The 23,798-nt window shown below is 37.6% G+C and overlaps 1 protein-coding gene across 5 annotated transcripts in view; it reads right to left on the reverse strand.

The window, feature by feature from the left end:
* Ccdc88a (coiled-coil domain containing 88A) overlaps window positions 1–23,798 on the reverse strand; it is a 206,830-nt gene that overhangs the window by 102,840 nt on the left and 80,192 nt on the right. For all 5 annotated transcript variants that reach the window (XM_045147468.1, XM_045147471.1, XM_045147470.1 and 2 more), the window contains exons 4-5: window positions 19,201–19,270; window positions 16,994–17,052 (exon numbers count right to left, since the gene is read on the reverse strand). In XM_045147468.1, coding sequence (XP_045003403.1) covers window positions 16,994–17,052; window positions 19,201–19,270 — 129 coding nt within the window. The remainder of the gene's footprint in view (window positions 1–16,993; window positions 17,053–19,200; window positions 19,271–23,798) is intronic.

Below are 23,798 nucleotides of genomic sequence, written 5' to 3' on the forward strand. Positions count from 1 at the left end.
AGACGATTCTCTGTCAACACGTGAGAATAGCATTAATCTATGGGCATAAACAAAAATATGTAGAGGGCAAGTTGATGGCCATAACAAATTCATTTTGCCACAAAACAGTACTAGCTTCCTATAATGTTCCCAGCTTTAGGCTTTTAACAAAAATCTACTTATTTACTTGAGAAAGTGTGTGGCCTTTTGCCACTGTAAGTGAACTACAGTCACATACACCACTTTGAGCTTTACATGGGTATGGGGAATTGAACCAAGGCTAGTAGGCTTTGCAACCAATTGCCTTTAACCACTGAGCCATCTCTGCAGCCTAGCCATAAGCTTTTCACTAGGTTTTCAGTATCAGGCATGAATTCCTTCCTGTGGAGCAGATGTCAATTCCAATCACAGAATAGTTGGCAACCCCCAAACAGTCATGCCACTACTGCATGTTGGGAACATCATTCCTGAGTAACTGGCTCCTAGGATCCACTGCTTGTTAGTGATGACTTTACTCCCCCAGAAGCCTGTATAGCACTTTCCAGCACTATGGCACATTGTCAGCAGGTGTGAGGCATCCATCTCAGTTCCTTCTTGATTTCCCAAGTGTTCTGCAGCCAAAGCATATGGTGTTTTTTAGAAACAGAGTTACCATCTAGTTCTTGTGGCAAGCCAGAGCATTAGCAACAGCCCATAATGTTTTAAGGTCCTCAAGGGCTTTCCTGAACAACTCCTAGGAAGGTATCTATCTCACCCCTGAAACTAGGATTTTCCTATAGTAGCCTATGGTGTTCTGGGCTCAGCATTCAAGCAGGGTCTATATAAAATTTCTCTTTTTGCTGGTATCCGGTTCACAGGAAAACATCACCCTTGCTTATTTCGCCAGTTGTCCTTAGTTTCAGTTGGGCCCCTTTTGAGGTATGTTGGGGCAGCTCTCTTCTTAGGATCTGCACCTATCTGGAAAACGCAGAGAAAAATCAACTCCTACCAAATCAGAGAGCCAAAGCCTCAGAGGCCCCCAACACCTCAGCACTGAAGCACACCAAAAATGAACCCAACATGGCTCAGGGAAATCTTGCGGAAGAGGGGGCGGAAAGAATGTCAGAGTTACATGTTGGGCCATGATTTGCAGAGACATTTATCATACTAATAACTGGGGGCTAACTCCACAATGCATGACCCATTTTCATTAACAAGGAGGGTCTAATGGGAGGGGGTAGATCACAGATGAGCCTAAATAATGGTACCAAACTGCCTGTATTTACTGAAAAGAAAACTAATAAATTAAATTTAAAAAAAATTTCTTTTTGTAATTTTTTAAAACTAGCTAACAAATAAATTTCCACATGGCTTTAATATTTTTCATATCTGTCAGTTTTTCTGAGAATTTTGTAATTTCATTTTTTTTTATAGTTGAGTAAAACTCTACTGTGTATATGTTCCACATCTTCATAATTCCTTCATCAGTTGATAAGTGTTGCAGACAGGTTCACATTGCTGGCAGAAAATACACAACCAAAAGCAGCTTGTGGGAGAAAGGGTTGTTTTTTGTTTGTTTGTTTTGGTTTACAGACTCCAGGGGAAGCTCCATGATAGCAAGGGAAAATGATGGCATGAGTAGAGGGTGGATATCACCTCCTGGCCAACATCAGATGGACAACAGCAACAGGAAAGTATGCTCAACACTGGCAAGGGTAAGCTGGCTATAACACCCATAAGCTAGCCCCCAACAATACACCACCTCCAGGAGGCTTCAATTGTCAAATTGCCAACAGCTGGGGAACACCTGAAACAAACAACCTCAATGGACATCTAGACAATTTCATTTCCTAGCTATTGTGAATAGAGCAGTAATAAACCTGGATGAACAAGTAACTCTACAGAAAATTATAGAGTCTCCATTGTTAGGGTATATAATAACCAGGCATGATATAATTGGGTCATAAGGAGATCTGATTTATTTATTTATTTTGTTTTTGAAAAACATCCACACTGATTTCCATAACAACTGCAACAGTGAATGTTGGTTCCTCCTTCCCACACAATTGCCAATATTTGTTAGCATTTTATTTATTTATTTTTAAAAAAAATTTTTAAATTTATTTATTTGAGAGCGACAGACAGAGAGAGAAAGACAGATAGAGGGAGAGAGAGAGAATGGGCGCGCCAGGGCTTCCAGCCTCTGCAAACGAACTCCAGACGCGTGCGCCCCCTTGTGCATCTGGCTAACGTGGGACCTGGGGAACCGAGCCTCGAACTGGGGTCCTTAGGCTTCACAGGCAAGTGCTTAACCGCTAAGCCATCTCTCCAGCCCTTGTTAGCATTTTTTTGATGACAGTGATTATGACCTATGTGATACAGAATCTCAAAGTAGTTGTAATTTGTATTTCAGTGATGGCTAAAAATGATAAGGGTTTAAGAAAATATTTATTAGCCATTTGTAGTTATTCTTCTGAGAACTCTATACCCAGTTCTATTGCCCAAGTTTTGATGGGTGTCACTCTAGCCCAAACTAATCTGTAACTTACTTTGTAGTTCCAGGCTGGCCTCAAATTCATAGCAATCCTCCTACCTCCACCTCCCAAATGTTGGGAATAAAGGCATGTGCCTGGGCTAGAGTGATGGCTTAGTGGGTACTGTAGATTGTCTCTTCATTCAGTTGATGGTTTTTGTAGTTGTACAACAGCTTTTTAGTTAAGGTCCTATATATTGTTTTTATCTTGCTTCCTGGGCCACTGGGGTCCTATTCATAAGGACTTTTCTATGCCTCTATCTCTCCCTATTTTTAACTCTAGTTATTTTTTAGGGTTTTGGGTCCACTTGAAGTTAATTTTTGTGCATGGTGATAGATAAAGGTCTAAATTTATTCTTCTACATATACATATCCAATTTTCTCAGGAACATTTGTTGAAAATGCTGTCTGTACACCAATGTGTGTTTCTCTCTCTGTCAAAAATCAAGTGGCTGTCGTCATATAGACTTACTTATACTGATCTGCTATACTATTCCATTGATCTACATGTCTGTTTCTGTGCCCACATCATGCTATTATTGTTACTGTAGCTCTGTAGTATAATTTGAAATCAAGTAAGGTGATAGCTACGGCAGTATTCTTTTTTCTTTTTCTTTTTTTTTTTTGGGGGGGGGGTCTGAGGTAGGGTCTCGCTCTAGCCCAGGCTTACCTGAAATTTACTATGTAGTTTCAGGGTGGCCTTGAATTCACAACATTCCTCCTACCTCTGCCTACCAAATGCTGGGATGAAAGACATGTACCACCAAGCCTAGTCAGCAGTATTCATTCTGCAAATGTACACCTGTGTGCACACACTGACACCCATGTGCATGTATCATACTCCACTCCACACCAACAAACCAACAAATAAACAGTAATCTCTTTAACTTCAGTAGGTATTGCAGGATTCAAACAAGTATAACATAGTATATATCAGGGTCACTGCTATGATTAGGAAAGGAGAGAATACAGATTCGGTAAGAAAAGAGTATTAGATCATCGGAGGGGGACTGGGGAAATGGCTCAGTAATTGTGGTGCTTGCTGTATAAACATGAGGACCTGAGTTTGATCCCCAGCACCAATGTAAAAAGCTGGACTTGACCATGCAGTTTTAAAACTCTAGTGCTGACAGGGGACAGATAAGAAGATGGCTAAAAAATGCCTCAAGCTCCATTTCAGTAAAGATCCCATTTCAAGGAAATGAGGCAGAACAGCAGAAGACACCCGACATACTCACTCCTCTGGACTCTGCATACGTATGCACAGGGTTTACCCATTGCACACACATGTTAAAAAAAAGTCTATTTAAAACTGGGTATGGTGGCATATTATCTATATTCCTAGTACTCAGAAGGTGTAATAGATGTTCAAGGTCATCCTCTACTGCACAGCAAGTTCAAGGCCAGCCTGGGATACAAGAGACCCTAATTCTGGAAAAAAAAAAAAAAAATTGAGAAAAAAAATCAAGGTGGAAAAAATATTTGTGAGAGAAGTTTGGAAACCATTATATTCCACAGAGTTTAGAGACTATTAATATTTTTAGATAATATATAATTAAGTATAGAGAGGAAATGGTCTCCTGAATCTCTCTTTTGTTTTCCACAGTGGATGAATTGGCTAGTATGTATTCTTTCTTATAAACTTACTACCTTGGGTACTAGACATACTCCAAAGATTACACTATAGATTATTATCTCCACTGACTCTCCACACTTCCCTACAATGAATCTCTTACAAGTTGCATGCTATTTGAACTATTCTTCTTCAGTCAGATAAAAAAAAAAAAAACCAAAAAACAAAACCAAGAGGCAGAGGTAAGAAGATTGCTGTGAGTTCAAGGCCACCCTGAGACTACATAGTGAATTCCAGGGTTAGCCTTGGCTAGGGTTCTCACCTTGAAGAAAAAGAAATAAAATAAAACAAAAAGTTAATAAATTCATGAATTCCTCTCCTCAACCTTTAAACCACTCATTCTTTCTAAATATGTCAAAATCATTTTCATGCTCAGTTTACAATGTCAAACCCATGTAAATATAATTATCCTTTTATGCAGTTTTCCTATTCTCAACCTTCTTGAACCAGTCCAATATTATTCCTTCCTTTTCCTTTCTCAACTTCTCTTTGGGTGGGTGGGGGGGATGTTGAGGTAGGGTCCCGTTCCAGTCCAAGCTGACCTGAAATTCACTATGTAGTATCAGGGTGGCCTCAAGCTCATGGCAATCCTACCTCTGCCTCCTGAGTGCTGGGATTAAAGGTACATGCACTATCATGCCCAACGTTCCTCTAATGACTATTTGAGATAATATTTACAAATAATAGCAAGAATATGTTAACCCATTTTCAGATGAGTATGGTTTGTGTAAATAAATAAGATAGGTACACATAATCAAAATTAATAACACTTAACATCTCTATAAAACAAACATTACTTTAATTATTTGGCAATATTAATGTAAGCAATTTTGTAAGTTAGATTCTAAACATGGCCAGGACAGGTCTATTTATATACTATTTTGCTTTATGCAGCATTTAATTTGAAGGAATTTACATATCTAATGCTATAGTAGTGGCGTTATGAGCAATGCTTCATTAAGTAGTTTTAAGAAAAATATGTCAAATATCTGGCTCTATTAACAAAGTAAAATTATTTAAGACATGAATATAAATAGGCATTCCTGGTAAACATATTTTTCTTAACCAACAAGATACTTCATTAATAGCAAAGCAATTATAAATGTTTCAATGCACTGTGAAAGAAGAGTGGGCCACTGAATTTACAGCATTGATCAACTTTATGAAACTCCCACTGGAAGAAATACAAGGGCCTGACATATGGTTAACTTATCAAAGTTTTAGATTATTAAAAAAAGGAGCACAATTTTTTCCCATGTTATAATCCTAGCACTTGGGAGGCAGAGGTAAATTGATTGCTATGAGTTCAAGGCCACCCTGAGACTACATAGTGAGTTCCAAGTCAGCATGGATTAGAGTGAGAACCTACCTCGAAACACACACACACACACACACAAAAGTAAGTGAGACGTGGCTTCAATTTTATATATTTTTCATTATTCTTAAAGCTGATAATAGTGATTATCTTTAATATCTTAAGGCTTTTCCCTAAAAATGTTTTTGTCCATTCCTACAGTCAATTCTACTAGCTAGCAATAACCAAACAGCAATCAAATAAATGTATGCTTTCATTATGTGACTTAAATTCATGAAACACTGACAGAGGGTTTCTTTCTTTGTTTCTTTTTCCTTTTTCTTTTTGGCTTTTCAAGGTAGGGTCTCACTCTAGCCCAGGCTGACCTGGAATTCAGTATGCAGTCTCAGGGTGGCCTCAAACTCAGGAATCCTCTACCTCTGCCTCCCAAGTGCTGGGATTAAAGGCAGGTGCCATCATGCCTGGCTTAACATAGGGTATTTTAAAAAGCAAGTGCAGTATATAGTAGTTGTAAGTAAAGACTGTATTCCTAACTCAGGATTTGATGACAAAATGAGAACAGCAGTAACAAAAACTATATTCAACTTAGGATCTCGCTCCAGCCCAGGCTGACCTGAAATTTACTATGTAGTCTCAGGGTGGCCTTGAACTCACAGTGATCCTACCTCTGCCTCCCAAATGCTGGAATTAAAGGCGTGAGCCACCACGCCTGCCCTGAACTTAATTCTTTTTTTTTTTTTTTTTGAACTTAATTCTTAATCAGCTGTGAAACAAGCACTATATAACACAGAATTTTGTTTTCTTCTCTGAAGCAGTGTCCTAATTGGTACAAATGTACAGCTGGATAAGAGGAATAATTTCTAATGTTCTATATAGTATAACAGAATCACTGTGGTGGACAACAATGAATGAGCATTTTAAAATAGCTACTACACCAAGGCATGGTTTTTACTCCCAGCATTCGGGAGGCAGAGGAAGGAGAGGCCACCCTGAGACTACATAGTGAATTCCAGGTCAGCCTGAGCTACAGTGAGACCCTACCTTGAAAAACCAAAAAACAAAATAGTTACTACAAAGAGTTTTGCATGCCCTCAACAAAAATATGATAAAAGCCTTAAAGTAACAGAAATAGCAATTATCCTAATCTGATCATCACATATTATATACTTGTATTAAAATGTCATAGTGTATCACACACATGGGTAATTACTGTATGCAAATTTAAAAAGACTATAGTGCCTAAGCTGTCAGTGCTAAAAGCTAACAAATTCTTAGATATGTAATTTTATGAATATAAATATGACATGATTAGTGGGATCATTTACTTTCCCACATAAAACCTATTCCAGGGCCGGAGAGATGGCTCAGTAGTTAAGACACTTGCCTGCGAAGCCTAAGGACTCATGGTTAACTCTCCAGGTCCCACGTAAGCCAGACACACACAAAGTGATGCAAGATAGTACGTGCGCACAAGGGGGCACATACATCTGGAATCCAAGTGCAGTGGCTGAAGGCTCTGGCACACCAATTCTGTCTCACTCTCACTCACATTAAAAAAAAAAAAAAGAAAAATAAACTATTCCATGGGCAGGTGATATAGTTTTGACGAAGTACTTACCTCACATGCACAAAGTCCTGGGTTAGATCTCTAGTATCACATAAATCAAGCATGATGGTACATGTCTACAATTTCAACACTAGGGATGCGAAAGCAGTAGGAGTCATTAGAAGTTTAAGGTTGGGCTGGAGAGATGGCTTAGCAGTTAAGCACTTGCCTGAGAAGCCTAAGGACCACGGTTCGAGGCTCGGTTCCCCAGGTCCCACGTTAGCCAGATGCACAAGGGGGCGCACGCGTCTGGAGTTTGTTTGCAGAGGCTGGAAGCCCTGGCGCGCCCATTGTCTCTCCCTCTATCTGTCTTTCTCTCTGTGTCTGTTGCTCTCAAATAAATAAATAAATAATTTTAAAAAAAAAAAAGAAGTTTCAGGTTATCCTTGGCTACATAGTGAGTTTGAGGCCAAACTGGGCTACATGAGACCCTGTGTCTAAAACAAACAAATGAAACCCCTCATTCTATAAAGAATTTAGGTGGATCAAAACACAGTGGTGGTGGGTGACTTTAACACCCCACTCTCATCAATTGACAGGTCATCCCAGGAAAAAATAAACAGAGAGCTATCTGGACTAAATGAGGTCATAGAAGGAATGGACTTAACAGATATATACAGGACATTTCATCCAAAGGCTGCACAATATACATTCTTTTCAGCAGCACATGGAACATTCTCTAAAATAGACCATATATTAGGACACAAAGCAAATCTTAACAAATTCAGGAAAATTGAAAGAATTCCTTGCATTCTATCTGACCACAATGGCATCAAACCACAAATCAGTAGCAAGAAAGGCTATAGAGCACACACAAAATCATGGAAACTAAACAATACACTACTAAATGATGAGTGGGTCAATGAAGAAATCAAAAAGGAAATCAAAAAATTTATAGAGTCATATGATAATGAGAACACAACATACCAAAATCTCTGGGACACAATGAAGGCAGTTCTAAGAGGTAAATTTATAGCCTTAAGTGCCTATATTAAATTAGAAAGGTCGCAAGTAAACGACCTAATGCTTTGCCTTAAAGCCTTGGAAAAAGAAGAACAAGGCAAACCAAAAATCAGTAGACGGGAAGAAATAGTAAAGATTAGGGCAGAAATTAATGAAATAGAAACAAAAAGAACAATCCAAAGAATTAATGAAACAAAGAGTTGGTTCTTTGAAAGGATAAACAAGATTGATAAACCCTTAGCAAATCTGACCAAAAGAAAGAGAGAAGAGACACAAATTAATAAAATCAGAGATGAAAAGGGTAACATCACCACAGATTCCAGAGAAATTCAAAAAATCATAGGGACATACTATAAAAGCATATACTCCACAAAGTATGAAAATCTGAAAGAAATGGATGATTTCCTTGATTCATATGACCTACCTAAATTAAATCAAAATGAGATTAATCATTTAAATAGACCTATAACAAACATGGAGATCCGAATAGTTATCAATAATCTCCCAACTAAAAAATGCCCAGGCCCAGATGGATTCACTGATGAATATTACAAGACCTTTAAGGAAGAGCTAACACCATTGCTTCTTAAGCTTTTCTAGGATATAGAAAAAGAAGGAATTCTACCAAACTCTTTCTATGAGGCCAGCATCACCCTGATACCAAAACCAGGCAAAGTTAGAACAAAAAAGAAAATTACAGACCAACCTCCCTCATGAACATAGATGCAAAAATTCTCAACAAAAAATTGGCAAACGGAATACAAGAGTGTATCAAAAAAATCATTCACCCTGACCAAGTAGGCTTTATCCAAGAGATGCAGGGATGCTTCAATATATGCAAATCTATAAATGTAATACATTATATAAATGGATTGAAGGACAAAAATCATATGATCATCTCATTGGATGCAGAGAAAGCATTTGACAAAATCCAACATCCCTTCATGATAAAAGTCCTACAGAGACTGGGAATAGAAGGAACATATCTCAATATAATAAAGGATATTTATGACAACCCTACAGCCAACATATTACTAAATGGGGAAAAACTGGAAGCTTTTCCACTAAAATCAGGAGCAAGACAAGGGTGTCCACTGTCCCCACTTTTATTTAATATACTTTTGGAAGTCTTAGCCATAGCAATAAGGCAAGAGACACACATAAAAGGAATACAAATTGGAAAGGAAGAGATCAAGTTATCATTATTTGCAGATGACATGATTCGATACAGAAAGAACCCTAAAGACTCTACTAGCAAACTGTTAGAGCTGATCAAAACCTACAGCAATGTAGCAGGATACAAAATAAATACACAGAAATCAGTAGCCTTCATATATGCTAACAACAAACACACAGAGGATGAAATCAGAGAATCACTCCCATTCACAATTGCATCAAAAAAAATAAAGTACCTTGGAATAAACCTAACCAAGGAAGTAAAGAATCTATACAATGAGAACTCCAAAACACTCAAGCGAGAAATTGCAGAAGACACTAGAAAGTGGAGAAACATCGCTTGTTCCTGGATTGGAAGAATCAATATTGTGAAAATGGTAATCTTAACTAAAGCAATCTACACATTTAATGCAATCCCTATCAAAATTCCAAAGGCTTTCTTCATGGAAATAGAAAAACAATCCAAAAATTCATTTGGAATCACAAAACACCTTGAATATCAAAAGTAATACTGAGCAAAAAAAATAAGGCTGGTGGTATCACCATACCTGATTTTAACCTATACTACAGAGCCATAGTAACAAAAACTGCGTGGTACTGGCACAAAAACAGACATGTAGATCAGTGGAACAGAATAGAGGACCCAGATGTAAGTCCAGGTAGCTATAGCCACCTGATATTCGATAAACATGCCCAAAATACTCATTGGAGAAAAGATAGCCTCTTCAGCAAATGGTATTGGGAAAACTGGATAAATATCTGCAGAAGGATGAAAATAGATTCTTCTCTCTCGCCATGCACAAGAATTAAGTCCAAATGGATTCAAGACCTTAACATCAGACCTGAAACTCTGAAACTGCTAGAGGAAAAAGCAGGGGAAACCCTTCAACATATTGGTCTTGGCAAAGACTTTCTGAATACAACCCCAATTGCTCAGGCAATAAAACCACAGATTAATCACTGGGGCCTCATGAAATTACAAAGATTTTGCACTGCAAAGGACACAGTGAAAAAAGCAAAGAGGCAACCTACAGAATGGGAAAAAAATCTTTGCCAGCTATATATCTGATAGAGTATTAATATCTAGGATATACAAAGAACTCAAAAAGTTAAATAATAAGGAATCAAGCAAGCCAATCAAAAAATGGGCTTGGAGCTAAATAGAGCATTCTCAAAGGAAGAAATACGAATGGCATATAAGCATCTAAAAAAATGTTCCACGTCACTAGTCATCAGGGAAATGCAGATTAAAACTACATTGAGATTCCATCTCACTCCTGTCACATTGGCCACCAGCATGAAAACAAATGATCATAAATTTTGGCGGGGATGTAGAAAAAGAGGAACCCTTCTACACTGCTGGTGGGAATGCAATCTGGTCCAGCAATTGTGGAAATCAGTGTGGAGGTTCCTAAAGCAGCTAGTGATTGATCTATCATATGACCCAGCTATAGCACTCCTAGGCATATATCCAAAGGACTCATCTCATTTCCTTAGAAGTACGTGCTCAACCATTTTTATTGCTGCTCAATTTATAATAGCTGGGAAATGGAACCAGCCTAGATGTCCCTTAACTGATGAGTGGATAATGAAGATGTGGCACATTTATACAATGGAGTTCTACTCAGCGGTAAAGAAAAATGAAGTTATGAAACTTGCAGAAAAATGGATGGACCTGGAAAGGATTATGCTAAGTGAGGTAACCCAAGCCCAGAAAGCCAAGTGCCACATGTTCTCTCTCATATGTGGATACTAGCTACACAAGATTGGGCTTTAGTGTGAGACAGAAGATACTTAGTAGCAGAGGCCAGTAAGTTTAAAAGGAGATATAAAGGGCAAAGAAAGGAAGGGAGGAAAGTACTTAATAGGTTGATATTGTATATATGTAAGTACAATGATTGACTTGGGGAGGTAATATGATGTAGAATGGAATTTCAAAGGGGAAAGTGTGGGGGGGGTGAGGGCATTACCATGCGATTTTTTTTTTATAATCATGGAAAATATTGATAAAAATTTAAAAATAAAAATAAAAAGAATTTAGGTAGATCAATGATACAACCATTCATCAGTAATAATTAATACTAATAATTAATTAAATGTAAAAAATCAACATAGTGTAATAGATGAGGGAGTCAGACCAGAGTTCTACCTCCATCATAGGCCTACTAGCAACACTACCTAAATCTAGAGTGAATATTTCAGTTTATTTCAGACACATGCAGTGACAGTATAATATCTTGATTCATAGTATCTTAATTTGGACAATAACTTAAATATAAATCAACCTAAATACTAAAGTCCTTATCTAAAAAAAAGATATAAGAAACCTATATAAGGGATAAAAGATAATACAAAGTAGACATTCAATAGATTTTAGCTACCTTTATTAGTATTATACTTTTTCAAAGGGCAATGTAATGGTGACTGGACTTCTAAAACATTTTTCACAAATTCTGTTTCATTTCAATTGTTAACCCTGCTCCTCTGTTTTAAAATATAAACATATACAAGCAGATCAAAGAGGTTTTAAAAGAAACTTCTGAAGAGACAAAAAAAAATTAGGAGCATTAGAATCTTCAAAATGGGAAAAATAATAAAGATTTTAAGGCTCTTAATTCCCTTCCTACCTTGTTCCCCTGAGCCTCCACTGTAGCCATGAGACTAGGAACTGCAGAGCTATCGCATTTCAAGCCCTAGACAATGAGTAGGGTAGAGTGAAGAGGCTCTAGGTAAGTCCGACCCCCCAACTCCACCCCACACAGGTATAACCTGCTGCCAGACTTGGGACTCTGGGACTGATCATACTGTAAAGCCCCGAGTAGTGTAACCAGAGCCCAGGCGAAATCCGTGCCCATTTGGGTACAACCTAGGCCCCCACTTGCTGTAAATGGCGAGCAGCCACACTAGGTTCTGAATTCCCTTCTATCCTTGCCCACGTGAGCCTTTGCCAGCATCACACTGGTCACACTCAGAAGTCCCAGGTACCCAAGCAGGGTAGGCCAACAGGGTTCAGGTTGCCCCATCCCCCACTTATATAACCATTCACTTTCTGGCCTGACCTGCGTGCACCTTCCTGGGTAGGGACTCCCTAGCTTATCAAACTCCACAGCCTGGACACTGAGTAGATCAGGCCACACAGGGTCCAGCCCAGACCTGCTCAGATTCAAGAGTACCCACCTTAAACTTGCAGATAGACTACCATCCCACATTCACCTGGTTCAAGGCTGACAAGGACATTCAACAAATGCTCCAAAAGAACAGCTATTGCTGCATTCTTAGCAAGACAAGAGGACTATCTCAAGATTGAGAAACTCCAACACAAAACAAATAACTCAAGAAACATATCCCCATTATGAATGCTTAATCCCATAATAGAAGTCTCCAATGAAAATTTAAGAGGAAACTCCAGACATAGACTTCAAAAATGAAATTAAAATAAGCATACTAAACAAATGTAATGAGGTCATGAACTAATTGGTAGGTGAAATGGAAAAGAAACAACAACAAAAAGAACTCAAAGGATTGCTAAATAAAATGGAAGAGAATCAATAAGAACTCAAAAGATGGAAATAGATAAAAATCAGCAGCAACAACAACAAAATCTCAATTGTCAGTGGAATAAACTCAATGAGGACATGACTGAATAAACTCCATGGGGACATGATCAAATGCAGGAATGAATTCAAACAACAAGAAAGTCAAATCAAGAAATGAAAATGAGGGATGGGGAGGTGGCTTAGCAGTTAAGGCACTTGCTTGTAAAGCCTAAGGACCTAGGTTCGATTCCCCAGTACCCATGTAAAAGTCAGATGCACAAGGTGGTGCATGCATCTGGAGTTCGTTTGCAGTGGCTAGAGGCCCTGGGTGCCCAGTCTCTCCATATGCCTCTCTAATAAATAAATAAATGTTTTAAAAAAAGAAATTCAAAAGAGATAAAGATGTTGAAGAAAAACTGAATGGAAAACAAAAACTGAAATAATTTGTTTAAGAGGCTTACAAAAAAGCCTTACCAGCAGAATAGATCATATGGAGGACAGGCTATAAGAGGTTGAGGTCAAGACAGAGGAAATAGACTGGAAGTAAAAAACCAATGGCATGTTCAATAAGATATGTGAATAGAACATGAGTAAAATATGGAAAATTTTAAAAAGACCTAACCCTAGCCCTGGGAAGGGAGTGGTAGGAGGAATGCTATGAGTTTTATGCCAGCCTGAGACTACAACATGAATTCCAGGTCAACCTGGGATAGAAAACAAACAAAAAAAGTACTAAATATCTCTACCTTGAAAAACCAGAAACAAGTAAAAAGTAAATAAATAAATAAAAGATCTTCTACAGAAAAGTATGTTGCTAGGGGTGGTGGCACATGCCTTTATTCCTAGAACTTGGGAGGATCACTGTGAATTTGAGGCAAGCCTGAGAATTCCAGGTCAGCCTGGGCTAGAGTAACACCCTACCTCGAAAACACCTTCAAAAAAGGCCAAACAGGGCTGGAGAGATGGCTTACCGGTTAAGCACTTGCCTGTGAAGCCTAAGGACTGGTTCGAGGCTCGGTTCCCCAGGTCCCACGTTAGCCAGATACACAAGGGGGCGCACGTGTCTGGAGTTCGTTTGCAGAGGGTGGAAGCCCTGGCACGCCCATTCTCTCTCTCTCCCTCTCTCTGTCTCTCTCTGTGTCTGTCACTCATAAATAAAATAAAAATAAAAAAAGGCCAAACATTTGATCACAGACATACAAGAAGGGGAAGAATTCCCAAGGACATAAAGAATATCTTTTTATTTATTTTTTTAAATTTTTTTATTTATTTGAGAGCGACAGACACAGGGAGAAAGACAGAGAGAGGGGGGGAGAAAGAATGGGCATGCCAGGGCTTCCAGCCACTGCAAACGAACTTCAGACACATGCGCCCCCTTGTGCATCTGGCTAACGTGGGACCTGGGGAACCGAGCCTCGAACCAGTCCTTAGGCTTCACAGGCAAGTGCTTAACCGGTAGGCCATCTCTCCAGCCCATAAAGAATATCTTTAATGTAACCTGTAGAAAAAAATTACCTGACCTTACAAAAGAGAGACCCATCTAGTTAAAGGATGGCACAAACAACACCAAATACCAGGACTAGAGAAGAAATTTCCCATTATCATGATATAGTCAAAAACCTAAACATAAATACTGAGTGTACTAAAAGCTGTAAGAGAAAAACAGCTCATCACTTGCAAAGGTAAGTCAATCACAATTATTTATGATTTTTCTTTTTCTTTTTCTTTTAGTTTTATTTGTTTATTCAAGAGAGAAAGAAAGAATGGGTGCACCAGGGCTTCCAGGCACTGCAGATAAACTCCAGATACATGGGTCCTGGGGAATCGAACCTGGGTCCTTTGGCTTTGCAGGCAAATGCCTAAACTACTAAGCCATCCCTCCAGCACCTATTTCTGATTTTTCAATGGAAACTATACAAAATACACATTCTTCTCAGCAGCTCATAGAACCTTCTCTAAAATATATTATTTGCTAGGACATAAAGCAAGTTTCCACTAATTCAGGAAAATTAACATAATTCCCTATATTATATCTGATCATAATGCAATAGAGCTAGAAATTAACATGAGAAACAAGAAAAAACACTTCAACTCCAGGAGATTGAACAATCAACTACCAAAAAATGAATGGGTTGTTGAAATCAAGAACTTCCTAGAACTGAATAACAATGAAAATACAACGTACCAAAATATATGTAAGACACAATAAAGGCAATCTGAAATGTAAGCATTTACAAATGCTTACATTATTAAAATAGAATGATCTCAAATAACTTGAAGAATGAAATGAAGACTGGAAAAACAACAATACAAATCTAAAAATACCAGACAGAAATAACAATCAAGATCAGAGTGAAAAATCAATGAACTGGAAATGAAGAAAACAATTTTAAAATTGATGAAAGACTGGATGGATTGCTCAGTGGTTAGAGGTGCTTGTCTACAAAGCCTAGTGACGCAGGTTCAATTCCCTAATCCCCATGTAAAGCCAAATACACAAAGCAGCACATGCGTTTGGAGTTTGTTTGCAATAGCAGGAGGGCCTGGCAAGCCTATACTCACAATCTGTCTATCAAAAATTAATAAACAAAGTAAGTAAGTTAAAAAATTAATTAAAATATTTTTTTAAAAAACTGATTAAATACAGCCTGGGCTAGAGTGAGACCTCAAAAAAACCAAACAAAAAAAATTGATGAAATAAAGAGCTAGTTCTTTTTTTTATATTATTATTATTTATTTGAGAGCAACAGACATAGAGAGAAGACAGATAGAGGGAGAGAGACAGAATGGGCGCGCCAGGGCTTCCAGCCTCTGCAAACGAACTCCAGATGCGTGCGCCCCCTTGTGCATCTGGCTAATGTGGGACCTGGGGAAGCGAGCCTCGAACCGGGGTCCTTAGGCTTCACAGGCAAGTGCTTAACCACTAAGCCATCTCTCCAGCCCAAGAGCTAGTTCTTTTAAAAAAATAAACAAGACTGATAAATCCGTGGCCAAAAGAAAAATAGAAGACTAATCAACAAGAAGAAAAGGAGATGTTACAATAGATATCAATAAAATTGGGACACTAGTCAGTAGATATTTCAAAAACCTGAAAATCAGGAAGAAATTCATCAATCTCTTGACTCATATCACCTCACCAAAACTAAACTCAGAAGAGATCAATTAACTAGTTGAGCTATCACATCTAACAAGACTAAAAGAGTAATTAATTAAAAGTTTCTAAACCAAAAAAATTAAAAAAAAAAAGTCTAGGCCCAGACAGATGGATTCACTGTGCAATTCTACCGAACCTTTACTGAAGAACTAAAACCACTTGTTTTAAGTTATTTCACACAACTGGAAAGGAGAGACTGTTCCCTGATTCCTTTTATGAAACAAGCATTACACTAATACCAAAACCAGACAGACACAAGATAAGCAAAGTACATAGGCTAGTGTTCCTGATGAACTTAGATGCAATTCTTGGAAATCAAGTTGAAGAACACATCTTAAGTATCATCTACCTCTATCAAGTAAATTTCTTACCAGGGATATAGGGATGGTTCAACATATGGATATTGATAAACACAATATATCACATAAACAGAACAGGAATCACATGATCATTTAACTTTTTTTTTTCTTTTTCTTTTTTTTTTTTTTTTTTTTTTGGTTTTTCGAGGTAGGGTCTCACTCTGGTCCAGGCTGACCTGGAATTAACTCTGTAGTCTCAGGGTGGCCTTGAACTCACGGCAATCCTCCTACCTCTGCCTCCCAAGTGCTGCGATTAAAGGTGTGCGCCACCACGCCCGGCTCATTTAACATTTTTAAAATATTTTTATTTATTTGAGAGAGAGACAGGGAGGGAGGGAGAAAATGGGCATGGCAGGGCCTCCAGCCATTGCAAATGAACTCCAGACACATGGGCCACCTTGTGGATCTGGCTTATGTGGGTCCCGGGGAATTGAACCTGGATCCTTCGTCTTTGCAGGCAAGTGCCTTAACTGCTAAGCCCTCTCTCCAGCCCCAAAGTTCACAATTTTTTTTTAATGTACCTATTATGTTACTTCCATGGTTTTTCTAAAAGAATAAATAAACTTAAGGCACACAAAAAGATCTCAAATGTACAACTGATGATTTAAGTAAATTCTGAAATCAAAGAATGAAAATGTTTTCCTTCAACATAATTTCCAAGAGGTTGTTATACATACTCAGATTTTGCTAATACAGATTTTAAAAACCAGACTTCAAGAAATAATTTATTAAAATGAAAATAAGAAATATTTTAACTTACCTGTACTGCACAACCCAGTAAAAGTAACAGCAACTTTTTAATTTCTTCCGTGCCTTGTTCTGAAATAAAAACAATTACTAAGTACAACATTTCACTCTATTTTAATTCTTTTATAAAAGAGACAAATCAACGTACTGGTCACCAGAACTTGACCAAAAGTTGAATTCAAAGAGGTGGCCTATGTGTAATGTGACAACAGCAAAATAAATTGGCAAATTTCAATTTTAATGGGTTATAGCACAGATAAATATGCATTGAGGATTTATGTAGTAAATATGCTAACTGAATCTAATAATTTTTCATAAATCATATAATACCAGCTTATTATGCTGCTGTAGGGATATGTCACAAAGCTGGCCAAAATGGCTATTAATGTATGTCTCCTCCTTAATATTTTACTAAAATATAAAAATATGATTCCTCTACCTATAAAATTGAAATGGATTTCTCACTGTTTAAGCTCATAAGGTTCAAAATCTTAAATGTGTGTCACAGTGTGTCTTCTAAAGCCTGGTGTGGTGGCTAATGCCTATAATCCCACCACTGGGTAGGTTGAAGCATGAGAACTATGAGTATGAATCCAGATAAGGCTATACAGTGAAACCCTGCTTCACAAAAATAAATTTAAAATAAAATGTATATAACAAGCTAGAGAAAAGTTACTAGCCCATAACAAAACTACAGAATATCCCCTGCTCAATAGGATTCAATTAAGATGGTCATATAGTATTCTTAAAACACATCAAATTCAGTCAAATTTCTACAATCAGGTTTACTTGTCTTAAATAACTTCAAATCTTCATAACAGACATTTCCTTGTATTTTACATAAAACAACTTTCTTTCTAAACTTCTGGATACACAGCCATGGTAATCAACACTACACTCAGTACACATACTCCTTTTCTCCTCATCCATTTGGTGAACTTACTAGTCATCATCCTAGGCACAGACCTAACCTCTCTTTGTAGTGCCCCCAGACCCAACCACCAGTGGCATTCAACCCTCTCTAATGTGACAATTTAAAAAATAATTAATTAATGTTGCCACATTTTAGCATGGCTTAACATTTTACACATATCTGTCATATAGTATAACATGAATATCATGTAACCACCATAATTATCACATGATCTCCTAGCAATCTTAAACTCTCTCACTAAGGCATAACATCCTCAGAATATGAACCATTCCTCCCTACAATTTACCACTTACTCAATGCATATAGAACTAAAAATAACTTCATTCTAAATGTTAATGTTCTTCCTTTTTACTTGTATAATCACACATCCTAGAATATCTAAAAATTACCTAAACTCTTAATTCACTTGAGATCCTAAATTGAGTTAATTCCTATTACATCTAATTGATAGTTTTCTCTAAACAACCCCTGAGATAGTTTTATTTATTTATTTGCTTTGGTTTTTTTGACTACGTTAGAGGTTGAAATTAGAGAATGTATACTCACTTTGGACAACATGTAGCCCGCAGGGATTAAGTCCTTTGTTGAAATGGTTTGTTAGCTACGTATTTTCTCAATAGTTTAAATATGAAAACAGGTCTAGGAGTATAGCTCAATAATATAACTTATGATTAGTGTGTGTAAAGCCCTGGGTTCAATCACCAGGACCAGCAAAATGAAAGTAAGAAATAAATAAATAAAACTGGTTAGAATGATTTAAAGAAAGTAACTTAAGTGATCTAAGTAAGTGCTTTTCATCTTTCCATTTAGAAGTAGCTTAATATAAATTAAAATGTTTTACCAGTAAAACCTTTAATTTCAGGGCTGGGAGTACAACTCAGCAGTAAACCACTTGACTGGTATGCAATACTCCCTAGGTTCAATCTCTAGCACTGCAAATCAACATTCCAACGACTTAAAAATGTTCTAATTGTGATGGAGAGGTAATATGATAGAGAATGGAATTTCAAAGGGGAAAGTGTGTGTGGGGGGGAATTAACATGGGATTTTTTTTTATAATCATGGAAAATGCTAATAAAAATTAAAAATAAATAAATAAATAAAAGACTGAAAAAAAAATGTTCTAAGTTTGTTACCACCCTATAAAACTGAAATATCTCCAACTTCTCCTATGGAGTTGTGAAACACCTAGAGAGTTAATGTAACTCGTAAGGCTTTTGGTAAACATTGCATCCAAAAAAAGATCAAACATAATCATCATATTGTACTACCACTGTAATACTTACCAGAAAAGGGATTTTTGCCAATGATTAAGACATTTGGCAATGACATCATAATCAACTGCTGCAATGTTTCCTGTAAAATGATATCCAACAGTTATTCTATGGCTAATACTGACTAAGTAATGACCCCAAGTTTTTTTAAACACTTTATTTATTTATTTGAGAGGGAGGGAGGGAAGGATGGAGGAGGAGGAAGAAGAGGAGACAGAGAGAGTGGAGGGGGGTGCAAATAGTGAGCATGGGAGCCACTGCAAACAAATTCCAGGCACATGTGCCACCTTGTACATCTTGCCTATGGAGGTACTGGGGAATTGAACCTGGGTCCTTAGGCTGTACAGGCATGTACCTTAACCCCTAAGCCATCTCTCTTGCTCCAACCCTAACTTTTTTTAAAAATATTTTTGTTTATTTTTATTTATTTGAGAGTGACAGAGAGAGAAAGAGGCAGAGAGAGAGAGACAGAATAGGCGTGCCATGGCCTCCAGCCACTGCAAACGAACTCCAGGCGTGTGCGGCCCCTTGTGCATCTGGCTAACGTGGGTTGTGGGGAATGGAGCCTCGAACTCGTGTCCTTAGGCTTCATAGGCAAGCGCTTAACCGCTAAGCCATCTCTCCAGCCCCCAACCCTAACTTTTAAGTTATGATTTGTATACTCTTCTGTAGATATGTTAGACTGTAACTTGAAAAATAAATGTGGAAAAGATATACTAGATGGCAAGTCTTTTGTAACTTTAATGAATTAAATAACTAAAATTACAATACCAGACAGTCTTAATGTTCACACAATAAAAGTATCTAAGCTGATATTCATTATTTGGAAATCTGAAGTTTTAGGTGATAGAAAATGAAACATATTTCTTAAAGAAAAGATTCTTCATGCTTACTCTTAGCTGTTCTTTTATTTCTTTTTAAAATTTTTTAAAATTTTTATTTATTTGCAAGGAGAGAGAGAGGGAAAAGAGACAGAATGAGCATGCCAGGGCCTCCAGCCACTGCAAACCAACTCCAGATGCATGTGCCCCTTGTGCATTTGGCTTTAGTGGGTCCTTCAGAATTGAACCTGGGTCCTTTGGTTTTGCGGGCAAATGCCTTAACTGCTAAGCCATTTCTCCAGCCCCAAAAAACATTTTTATTTTTATTTATGTATTATTAGAGAGAGAAGGGGGCAAGAGAATGGGCTTGCCAGGGCCTCCAGCCACTGCAAATGCACTTCAGGTACATGCGCCACCATGTCATCTGGCTTACATGGATTCTGGAAAATACAACCTAGGTTCTTAGATTTTTCAGGCAAGCACCTTAACCACTAAATCATTTCTCCAACCCCCTTTTGCTATTTCTAAAGTAAAATGTCAACTAATTTTAAAACTAAGAATGCAATTTGCTTTACTAAAATTCCTGACATAATTTCACAAAAGTGTATTTGTGTAGGACATCATTAGTCTCCTGTACCTAAAATAGGTGGTTTTTTGCCTGGGTTCAATTTACCAGTACTCACATAAAAACAGTAGTTTTTATCTATAGTTCTTGAAAGTTTTTCTTTACTATTATATTAGCTCTTCTAAAAATTCACTCATAAAAACACCCAAGGAGTTTTAAAAGAGTGGGTACTCAAAATGAATGCATACTAGCAAAACACAAGTATATTAAAAGCTGAGTACATGGCACGTGCCTACAAATCCAGCTTCTTGGGAGGCTAAAGCAGAATCAAGAGCTCATGGCCAGGCTAAGCAACATAGCAACCAGACTCTACCTCCTTGCTCTTAAGGATCCTACAATTAAAGAAAACAAGGGTTTCTGGTGGTAAATGCTTAAGATAAAAATAAAGTGTGAATGAGGAGTGCTGGTAAAGTTGAAGATTAGAAGGTTGAAATTTTTTTAAAGCACACCAAGTATTCAATAAAAAATCTGAACATTTTTTGGGTCAGAGAGATGGCTTAGCAGTTAAGGTGCTTACCTGCAAAGCCAAAGAACCCAGGTTCAATAACACAGTACCCATGTAAAACCAGATATACAAGGTAGCATACGCATATGGAATTCATTTACAGTGGCCAGAAGCCCTGGCATACCCATTCTCTCTATCTACTTGTTTCTCTCCCTCAGAAAGAAAGGACAAAAGGAAGAAAGGAAGTGAGGGTGAGAGGGAGGGAAGAAAAAATAAGAAAGAAAATTTGAACATTTTTTATGAGATTAAGTAAAGTATCACTGAAAAGGCAGATATTCTCTCTGGACATGAAGGTAGTCGAGAAAGATTTGGAAAACTCCCAACATTTTTTGAAGGTATAAAAAAGAATAGACCTGGCAAGATAGTACATTGAGAAAAATAGTAGTACATGTACCTTGAAGGGTATTTAAAGTAACTTTATTCCTTTACTATAAAAATAGCATGTTAACCATAGCTTTCAGTTGACCATCTAAAACCATTTTTAGTGATACACAAATTTATGCCTATTAAAGTTCATGTATTTTTAAAAAATATTTTTTATCTATTTGAGAGAGAAAAGGTAGATATAGACAATGCACAGACCAGGGCCTCAAACCACAGCAAACCATTTCCAGGTGCATGCACCATCTTGTGTATCTGGCTTATACGGATAGTGGGCAATCAAACCTGGGTCTTTGAGCTTCTCAGGCAAGTGCCTTAATCACTAAGCCATCTCTTGTTCTCTTCCTGTTCCAGAGATCCAGGGCAAGAACTGCAGCCTATTTCCTTCTTTTCCCCTATAGCCTTTATGTTTCTCTGTGCTTTGTTAGCTGTCCGTTCACCACTTCCATGATTCCAGTGCTCACTCTTTATAATTTTGAAATAAAATCTGTCCTTTGTTACTTCTCTCTCTCCCCCTTCCCCTCCCTCTCTGCTTGCAAATAAAAACTAATATATATAATAAAGTAAATGCAGGGCTGGAGAGATGGCTTAGCACATAAGACACTTGCCTACAATGCCAAAGGACCCAGGTTTGATTCCCCAGGACCTATGTAAGCCAGATGCACAAGAGGGCACATGCATCTGGAGTTTGTTTGCAGTGGCTAGAGGCCCTGGTGCACCCATTCTCTCTCTCTCTCTACCTGCCTATTTCTGTATCTCTCTCTCTTTCTCTCAAATCAATAAATAAAATATAGAACTTTAAAGTAAATACAGCATTAAAATGGACAAATGATGTTTTATCTGCTTAGCCCTCAGCTTATGTCTAAGATGGCATGAATATTGAAACTCCAGCTCTAAGCCACCACACCATGAACACCAAAATCCTAGTATTAGAAGACTTAGAAAGAAGCTACTCTTCATTTTATTTTTATTTTTTATTTTTGGGGGGTAGGGTCTCACTGTAGCCCAGGCTGACCTGGAACTTACTATGTAGTCTCAGGGTGGCCTTGAACTCACAGCAATCCCCCTACCTCTGCCTCCCAAGTGCTGGGAATAAAGCTGTGTGCCACCATGCCCGGCTTCTTTAGTTTATTTTTAATATTCTATATATTTATTTATTCATATGAGAGAGAGGAGGCAGGCGAGCGTGGGCATGTCAAGACCTCTAGCTGTTGCAAACCAACTCTAGATGTATGCACTACCTTATGCATATGGCTTATGTGGGTACTGGAGAATCAAACCTGAGTCCTTAAGCGTTGCAGGCAAGTGCCTCAACTGCTAAACTATCTCTGTAGGCCTCTCCTTAGTTTTAAACTTCATGGTTGACATGAGCCTTACCATTTTCTGGCCTATAGTGATTAGTGATGTAGCATTTGTCTTTAATTGATTTTATATTTGTATATGTGGTTTGTTTTGGTGTTTTTAAATTATAACAATGTTTTTTCCTCTCTGGATGGGACTGTGACTCCAAGCCTCAAGAGGGTTGTTACCTAAGAAGATTTCCAAATAAAACTAGAAAAGATATATCCCCAACAAATGCATAAATCACACAAATTAGAAGCACAAGAATATGAAAAAGCAAGAAGACCTCTCTAAGAGTTTATTAAATCAAAGTAAAATAGCGGAAATGCTAGACAAAGCATTCAACAGAGTCTAGTTTTAGAAATGACCAATGGACTCAAAGACAATTCAAACAAAGAGATAGGTAAAGAAAGTAAATTTAGAACCTGGACAAGAAAACCAGAAACATGGATGAAAAATTCAGCAAGGAAATGGATAATAAAGAAGAAGAATTAAAAAACCCTAGGACTGGAGAGATGACTCAGCCACTAAAGATGCTTTCTTAGAATGCCTAATAGCCTGGGTTCAATTCACACGTAACCACATAAAACCAGATGCACATGTATTTGGAGTTTGTTTGCAGTGGCAGGAGGCCCTAGTGTGCCCACTTTCTTTCTTCCTTCACCTATCTTTCTGCTGGCACATACATACACACTTAGATTTTTTAAATGTCTATCATTAACAACAGTAACAGTATTTAACAGTGATTTATCCTTAGCCAAATACCCTTGAGACAAGTTGGATCATTTTGTTTGTTAGGACTTTAAAAAGTTGAACAGAAACTTTCAGGCATATTTCACTCTTCTTACATCTAAGAATTCATTATTATTTTTATTTATATCGAATTATCTTTCCTTATATGATATCTGAAATTTAAGAAAACATTCAAGTGGCACAT

The sequence above is a fragment of the Jaculus jaculus genome, chromosome 4 (assembly GCF_020740685.1).
Source record: "Jaculus jaculus isolate mJacJac1 chromosome 4, mJacJac1.mat.Y.cur, whole genome shotgun sequence".
NCBI classification, from domain to species: Eukaryota; Metazoa; Chordata; class Mammalia; order Rodentia; family Dipodidae; genus Jaculus; species Jaculus jaculus.